Below are 8,982 nucleotides of genomic sequence, written 5' to 3'. Positions count from 1 at the left end.
ATTAAATTGTCATTATAATTGGCATTGCATTGTATTATCAATTAATTAAAGCATAAACTCTATTAGAAGGTCCCTTAAACATGTCTCTTTTCCATAGGAACCACCAAGCTCATTTCCAACCATAATATTCCATGATGCCGTGACTCCCCTCCTTGCTGTGAAAGCATCTATAAAGATGGATGGATTCACCATCACAAGTGGCGAGATGGATGTGCCACATGCTCTACAGTGTCTGTTTGAGGTCTACTTCCTGTTTGCCGTAGAGTACCCCAGGCAGTTAAAACACACACTCACTTTTATAGAACACTATTTCTTTAAAATTTCAAATGGACAGAAAAGGTTGTCAATTCCAGTACAGAAAATGTACAACCAACTTTTCTAATGAATTATGGTGTTGTTAGGTCTGAATGATAAATATGTTACAACAGTCAATGTTTAAAAAAAAAAAAGAATGAATGAATGAATGAATGAATGAATACATGTTTACTCTACTTACCAAACAAATTTACCCAGTAATGTTTTTTTTATTGAATTGCTAACTGAAATTGTAATTGTATGATTATTTTTATGTAAATCTAATATATTTCATTCATATTTCTTATTTGTTTATACATGGCATGTTTTGTTGACTGATGTTTTACATTTTTGTGATTTATCTTTACATGTAATGAATACTCTTCAAAATACAGTCCATTTAAAACCACCGCTACTCTCTTTCATTTCATTCTGCATGTTAACATTATTAAAATAATAGCTGTAACTTCATGAAATTATTGATAGTTAATTATTGAAGTGTTGGTAATTATCATTAAGTAGTCAACGAGTTTGGGATATATATGGCACCCTCAAAAGGTACTATTTAGAACCCTTTTATAAAAATAAAAGAACCCTGAAGGGTTCTTTATATTGAACCCTCTGGAATGGTTCTATATGGAACCTTTTGAGGGTGCCATATATGTACCAAGTAATAGAACCCTTTAAGGTTCCATTTAGAACCTTTTGTTTTAAGAGTGTATAGTGTATTGAAATGAAGTCTCCATAAATATAAGGTTTATTAGGTCTGTGCACGAAAGAAAGAATACATTTGGCTAACCAGAGAAGTCTCGGCTAAGAACCCCGATACATTTAGCTAACGAAAGTATCAGCTAGCGTGAACAACCGATCAATGGCAGCGTTTCATCCTCCACAGAAGTTTCTTGGTGAGTCACAAATCTCTATGGGCCCTATCATGACATTCTAAAGTGCATCGTCACTCGTCAAAAGTCTATTCAAATTTAGTAGGATGTCCAGTTCACATTGGGAGGGGTTTCGTTCTCAAAAGTGGAGCGCATGGCGTAACAAGGTGTTCCTAGGTCTTTTAATCAGTCATATGGGTGTGTTTGGGGCGTAACATCATTTTAAACCAATGAGAATGACATCTGTCATTGCCTTTAACGGCCCAAGCGCGATATGTCAAATAAATGCATCGGTATTTTGGCATTCAACGGCGCATTTGAAGGAGGCTGCTTGCGAGACCGTATGGAATAGTCATTCTTAAACCATGCTTTACTAAAACCTAGCATAGCCTTCACGCATTTGCACTCGTCTATTATTTGAACTCATTGGCAAAGTGAAACTAACTTCACCAAGGAGTCAGTCAACGACAAGACAGTTATATGCAGTTACTTTCACTATTGACTGACAATGGGTTACCATCGAAAACATAGGCTGGAAAAAGCAACACTTACCCTAATGTTGCTCAAATGACTGAATAAAACAACATTTATCCTGCAGAGGAGTTGCTTATATCTCGTGACAGTGCATCTTCAGCTGTGCTCCATACGTGTCTCTCGCCTCTCCCCTAATCACTTTTAACCGTCATTACCAATTTGCAAATGATGGTGAATAACTAATCATGAGATGTACAGTATTTCGTAATATCTTTATTCTAATTATGTTTCCCATTGTAATCGTGCAATTTGTAATGCTTTGCATGGACGTGCGCTGGTGTGCGTTCATGAATGATAGAAGGATGGTGCATGCACCTGCCAATATGACTGTTGACATGCGCTCTTAAAATAGCATATGAACAACTCGCCATTGACTTCTGACCAGGTTTAGGTGGTGTATGATAGCGATTTTTAGACAATGCGCCAGGTCCCTCCCTAGGTTGTTAATTGCCACACCCCTGGGCGCAATGCTTAAAAAATAAACGTGCAAAATAACGAATTCAACTTCGCGCCGGTGAATAACGAACTTTACGCCATGCGCTGGTGACCCAAAATATAGCCCTATGTGAGTTATCATTAATATGTGAAAAGGACATTTATTTGTTGCTGTTAGGTTTGTCAATTAAATTATGAAGCAGCAGCAAGCTGCTAACGTTAACTTAAGTCAGTGAACTGTTACTTTACTTTGCATGAATTCTGTCTGAAAGTGTTAGGACAAGGAGAGTTTCATTGAGATAAATTGGTTACATTTTCTACCCTATATTCACTCAAGCTTTATATGATTTTTTTATAATAATAACTGGTTTTACAGTTGCTAGACGACATGCTCAGTGCTGCCACTAACGACTAATTTTCTAGACTAATCTTTCGACTAATTTTTCGATTAGTCGACTAATCTAAACGACTAATTTTTTTAAAAATCAAGTGTTTGTTATTTTGTTGTGTCCGTTTTATTTTGAACTCAGCTAAACTCAAAAACATCATGTATTAAAAAAAACACCCATTTAAAATGCTACCTTCAGATCTAATGTCAGACCTTTGATAGACTTTATCTGTATGCCAGTGTTGCCATGGACATAAACAACTTCTTTGACCTGAGGCCCAGTCATGGCATACTTTGGGGTCATAGGGTCCACTTACATGAACCCACCCCCCATCAAATTATCATTATATCACATCACAATTATTATTGTTATGCTATATTGTTATACATGCACTTCAAAGCAGCCAGTGTTTAAAGTGCTAACATTGTTCACAAAAAGTTTGTGAAAACATGCACATCAGAGGACTGCTGTTCTATATATACAGTCTATGGTCGTGACTTATTGACCATGGGAAATGACACGCACCTTGATTTTTGATATCACGGGCAGCATGTTCGTTTTAACGTTTTTTTGTATGAATGAATTACAGTAATGACAAGCCGTTGCGTTGTCAACGTGAGACACTCTTCACTTCATTTATTTCAATTTCCACAATACTACATTAGTCAGAGTCTGGACTAGCGTAACCTTAGCTCCCCCCACCCAGCTCTGCCTAATAATGAATTGCGCTGAAAGCAGGCAGGCACGCAGCTTTGCTGCTGGCGTTAACAGTTTGCGTGCAGTGGGGTTTAAAACATGACTGCCAAAGTCTTAGTAGCCTGTTCATCCAAAGACAGTCATTGTACTTTTCAAGAGTTAATAACATAGAGTTCATGTAACATTACAGTGAGCCGTTTGAGACCAAAAATAAATAGGCGGTCAATAGTAAAACGACTCTTCGACTAAAAAAATTGCCGTCGACTAATTTTCATGGTCGATTAGGTCGACTAAGTCGACTAATCGCGGCAGCACTAGACATGCTGAATACAAGTATGGATTTTGTGACACACATTTGTGTTTCACCTACAGACTGGGATGGCGCAGGCTCAGATTGGAGCTGGTGACTTCAACCCACAGTCTTCAGAACCACCAGAGTCACCAAGCATAGCTGCTCCTAATGGTACGTACGATGCTATTTCCTATTGCCACTACAGTGAGCATATTTTGTCATTCATTTTAGAAATGCCATGTTGACAGTGCTGTTTAGATTCTATGGGCTAAGGCCCGAATGTTTTCAACTGCTGGCGCCACCCCTGCTTCTCAGCCATCAGTAAGCTCACGTCATGTTTGCTTGTCAAGTGCTCATCATAAATGAATATTGCATGACAGTCCTGCGACAGTGGGTTATGAAAGTTAATAACAATTAAGTTACTCAAACTTGTTTAATTTTCTTTCTCTCCAGACATTTCCCATTATAGAGCAGCTAGTTCTGTGCAACCAAAGGTATTCCGCAAGATACAGCATGGAAATAGGAAGAGGCCACTAAATGACTTCTGATTCAAAGACTTCAAATGGTTGGAGTATTCCATATTTAGTGTTTTGCTACCCCTTCCATAATTTTTTCGCTTCCAAATTCCCCATCGTCTGTCTTCAAATCAGAATCAAACTTTTCTAACTGGAAGCAAGACGGTGATTCAAAGACCATTCCAAATCAGACCATTGTAAAAATAATTGTTGAAAAAAAAAATAGTGTAAATATGATGTAGTTGTTGCTCACATGCTGTGTGTGTGTGTGTGTGTGTTTATTTAAATGTATGCAAACTGGCAGTGAAGGTGGTTTCTCTTATCAAGAAAAGGGGAAAGAGTTGAAGTAAAACTTGTCCAATTGAACAAAAATGAATATGATTGTACAAGTATGATGTATGATTTCTGTTTAAAATATCAATGCATTTCCGCTGAAGTGTCTATTATATTTTAGTTTTATATATTGTGTTTTCAATGCACATAATAAATAAATGGGAAATTTGTTAAGATTTATATTGGCTTTTTAGTTTTTTAGCAAAAGTATTTGAACAAGGTGAGACTGGTGAAATATATGCACCTTACTGCTGTGGTGTAGTCTATAGCTGTAGTGGGTATACTGTGATCAACCCCATATGTTAGTACCTTTCCTTGCTTATTTTAAGTGGGTATACTGAGATGGTGATGCTTTTTAAGTGGGTATACTGCATAGTCCTGCATATCACGTAGACTACACCATTGACTTACTGAACAAGGGATTTTCATGGATGTTGACCGGTTCTTGGCCCCTCAGTGTATGATGTGGCCCCTTTGTGGCCCCTGTCTCAGAAAAATCCTAGAACCGCCACTGACCCCAATAATGTTTGAATGACTGAATAAAAACCCTAAGGACATTTGTGACCCTGCAAGGCGAAACCAGTCGTCTTCGCACAGTGCTATTTTGAGAAAATCCACGATAAACAAACGTAGCCTACAGGTTAAAATGTCAAATTTCACGTTTTTGCATAATTCGACAGTATACAGTCTACACTTTCATATTGTGAACAAATTTCACGGATAAACATACGTTTTGACTGTTAAACCCTGACTTTATTTAGGTGTAGATTAAACACATTAGCAGTCATTCCATTTGTCCACGCCGCTATACGGTTTTACGGTAGAGCTAAAATTTACTCTAGGCTACTCGTTACTCAATGTGTAAGATCTCTATCGTTCTTGGCAGATGTAACCGAATATGGATGTGAAAGACTTGCCTTTCAGGGCACGAACGGTCAAAAGCACGAACTTTTAGAAATATCCTGGCGTCATTTTACGGACCAGGACAAGTATTCCATTGACGTAGCACATTTTAAAAGTGGGCCTATAGCCTACACAATCTGTGTACACAGAACTTCTTCTCCCTTACTTCCCCCGAAATACATTAATTATATTCTATAGTGACACTTTATGACCGTCCCAGGTATTAACTAGGGGGCAGAAAAAGACACTCTCTCGGTTGATAAAACTGGACATAGTCAGTCATCCGCTTCAAAGTCACGCTACCGTAAGGCTAATAATAGCTGTGTCCTCAGACTATCGCACGTGACAATTTACTTAAAAAGGTGATTTTCTCCTCTTCTGGCGTATCGTGACAGGAGAATCATGCCACCTTTGGATGCGGTTATCTTAGCGATACTTTTTACAATACCCTCGATATACATACTGTTGAAAAGCTTAGTCAATGGCCTTTCATGTGAGCACATTAACTTAATTTTGTAAATTTTACTAAAACGACTGGTGGTTTCGCCACATTCGGTCACATTTATCCTGCAGAAGACTGCTTAGCCTACATCTCGTGACAGTGCGTCTTCAGCAGTGCTCCATTTGTGCCTCTCGCCTCACTTCATGATGATTATACGCTTTGAGCTGCGCTTTAGACTATCATGATAGGGCCCACAGACTTTGACCTATAAGTCTAGTATGAGTGATTGAGGTTGAGATTCATGTGTTACCTTTATCAACCATCTCTGGTGTCAGCCATGTTTTAACAGAGCAATATCAACATGGCATTGCCTATCATTTCAACCTAGCCTACTGTAAGAGGCAATGAGATCTACACTGTATTAAAATAAAGTTTCTGGAAAAATAGCTACCTATATATACTACTCAAAAAAAATAAGGGAACACTTACAGTTTTCCACAATTGTTAAAACCTTCCACCCTTTTCTCCATTCTCAAACTATATTTACAGTGGATGATTGAAGTGTTCCCTTCATTTTTTTGAGCAGTATATATCTGAAAGCCATTTCAATGGCAGTTCTACGTCTATAAAAAAGAGAAAGAGAGACAGAGAGCTCACTCTTCTGACAGGCCACCTCAGGTGTTGGAGAGGCGACTTGTAAAACGTCCCCTGTGAAGGCAAGGAAGAAGGCAAGTCATACGCCTGAGTATGATGCAAAACCTAGACCTAAACAAATGTACATCTGTTTGGATTTTAAAATGAATAACATTACATTGGTGATGTCAAATAACCTGCATAACATCACCAGCCATCACCATGTCAAAAGTGCTATCAATAGATGTAGGCAGAAGTATGAGGGAATGTATTTCACCTTTATCAGGAACCTTCTCAAAATCTGCAAAATGGAATATTAGAATTATTAGGCAATATGTAGAATATGTTGTCAATTACTGTTGACATCAGAAGTATTGTATGCTCAAACACACACACAGTGAGATTCGGTTTTCTGCTGGTACACTCAGAATTTTGTCCAGTAGCTGCTTGATGGCAACAGCAGAGGACTGATAGGCTGTCACAGCTTCGGAGTCTGTGTTCATACGGGGGCAGTAAGGGTCAAACTTGGCATTGAAGGGCAATTCGACTGAAGCCTATCAGAAACAAAGATGACATGACATGAAGTTCCTGATCATTCATGTGTATAATTTCTCCCCTTCTGATTTGATACCACACCATATACCTGCAGGAAGGACAACGAATCCGCTCTTGACAGAAGGCCGTTGAGCTCCACTTTGGTTTGGCTCATCTTCTTCACATTCTTACAAAACGTCTTTGTTAGAGACTGGAGCTTGGTCTGACCACTCTCCAATTCTTTATCCACGGCTCTCAAAGCATCTTGCTCATCCCTGTCAATCAGTTCTCTTATGAACTGATACTTTGTGTTCACCATCTTCTTACGTGCAACCGCATCATCCTACAAAACAATTTCACAATTTTCTGGCAGGTGGATGTTGTTTATCTTTGAACACATAGTTATATTAGTGTGACAAGTGCACACTTACCTGTAGCTCCAACTCCTGCTGCCCCATTTGGGCCATAACAATGTTGTTCTTGTCGATCTTTCTCTGAAGCAAACTCAACATACCACTTATCTCAGACTAGGAACAACAGAGAAACACAACCTTCATGTTGATCATTATATTCCTTACATACATATTACATACATTCATTGTGTAGCCCATAATCCTTGCAATAAATGAGCATAGTTACGTATTTGCATGTACAGACACAGATATTCAGTCTTTATTTGAGTGGCTTTCCTAAGTTGAGTGTAATTATCTAAATACACATTTATTTTATAAATGTTATTTTAGGTAGGCTACTGCAGTCATGTGAAAATCCAAGATATTGTAGGCTATAGGAAGTGTTATGGGCTTATGCAGCCTATTAAGGGTTATTTTACTTTGCTTTTACTGCCTTCTTAAACACGGTAAGAAACACTTTTATGACTTGAATTAACATTAACTTGACAGACCTCTTTCTGTTCTCGTCTTTCCTGTGGGGTGGTGTAGTTGCAATCTCGATGCGCCTGTAGACAGGTGCTGCAGATGCAGCACTCGTGTTCCTTGCAGAAGAACTCTTTGATCTTGTAATGTTCCTGGCAAATCCGCTCCTGCAGATCTCCTAAAGGGTCGGTCAGTTGGTGCGCGCGGAAAACAGGATTTTCCTCGTGCGGCTTCAGATGTTCTTCACAGAACGAGGCCATGCATGTAAGGCAGGTTTTAACTGCGTTTACCTCCCTGCAGGTATCACATTTGATGACATCTGGTTCCTGCTTGACTGGTACATCATTGGAATGGTCTGATTCCGATGAAGATGACTTCGTTTTGATGGTGTCAACAATAGCACTTAGGACAGTGTTTTTCTTCAGCTCGGGTTTGCTAGAGTAATTGTGCCTGCACTGAGGACATGCCAGGAGGGCATTTTCTTTCCAGGCTACATCCAAACAGCCTTGACAGAAGTTATGACCACAGGGGAGAGTAACGGGGTTTTCAAAAATGCACATGCAGATACTGCATGTGAGTTCTCCCTCTAGGCCGAGCAGTGATGCAGTATCCGTCGCCATTTCTTCAGTAGGATATCGCCTTTTCTAATGCGTCTGCGGAAGTGGTCTATGTAGAAATAGTAATACATCATACACAATCCTGTCAAAACAATACTGTTGCGACTGAAAATAACCATAAGCAGCTTAAAGCCTTTGATGACCTAGCCTACACGCTGAGCCTCCCTAAAATATTAAAATGTTTGGATTAAACAAGTTATTGGTGCGCGAGTAGACTGTGGATAGGCTACTGTAACTTTTCGATACATGCTGAATACGAAATTGCTTGTTATGTAAAAAACACATTTGTGTCGTCTATTCTACATAATAATGAACCATGTTAATTAATGTTAACTTACCTCTTCAAGAGCAGGCTACAGGCTACTTAAGGTGAACACTCTTGGGGTCAGTTGAATACTCTTTCCTAGTTCTGGTTCAAAGTTCCTCGTTGGAAAATATAAATGTGATTGTGAGTCATCCTCAATCACTATCATAAAATTATTTGGAGCCTAGAGGCTCCACCCACTGCATATTGAAAACTGCTAAGTGTAAGTAAGTAAGTTCATTTATATGGCACACTATATTTATATAAGTGTGGACAAGGGATGCAATGACCAGATTTAAAGATGT

At 38.8% G+C, this 8,982-nt stretch overlaps 1 protein-coding gene across 1 annotated transcript; it reads right to left on the bottom strand.

Annotated features, from left to right (window-relative positions):
* Positions 1 to 6,388: 6,388 nt before the first annotated feature.
* On the bottom strand, positions 6,389 to 8,429 carry LOC143119549 (E3 ubiquitin/ISG15 ligase TRIM25-like). Its single transcript, XM_076281128.1, has 5 exons — positions 7,786 to 8,429; positions 7,313 to 7,408; positions 6,991 to 7,224; positions 6,744 to 6,901; positions 6,389 to 6,422 (listed from the first exon to the last, which is right to left on the bottom strand). Exons 1-5 carry the CDS (start codon positions 8,374 to 8,376, stop codon positions 6,389 to 6,391), a joined length of 1,113 nt encoding a protein of 370 aa, XP_076137243.1. The 5' UTR covers positions 8,377 to 8,429.
* Between the last annotated feature and the right edge of the window lie 553 nt (positions 8,430 to 8,982).

The sequence above is a fragment of the Alosa pseudoharengus genome, unplaced genomic scaffold, assembly GCF_046254945.1.
Source record: "Alosa pseudoharengus isolate Yale_2024_CS ecotype anadromous, Long Island Sound unplaced genomic scaffold, YU_APseudo_1.1 YU_APseudo_1.1_scf_1, whole genome shotgun sequence".
Taxonomy (NCBI): Eukaryota; Metazoa; Chordata; class Actinopteri; order Clupeiformes; family Clupeidae; genus Alosa; species Alosa pseudoharengus.
Note: the sequence above shows the minus strand (reverse complement) of the source record. Positions and strands in the feature narration are given on the sequence as shown.

Coding starts and splice junctions, on each gene's coding strand:
- LOC143119549 (XM_076281128.1), bottom strand. CDS start 8,376: ATGGCGACGGATACTGCATCACTGCTCGGCCTAGAGGGAGAACTCACA. Junction 7,409..7,785: donor AAAGACGAGAACAGAAAGAG/GTCTGTCAAGTT, acceptor TGTTGTTCCTAG/TCTGAGATAAGTGGTATGTT. Junction 7,225..7,312: donor AGCAGGAGTTGGAGCTACAG/GTAAGTGTGCAC, acceptor ATTGTTTTGTAG/GATGATGCGGTTGCACGTAA.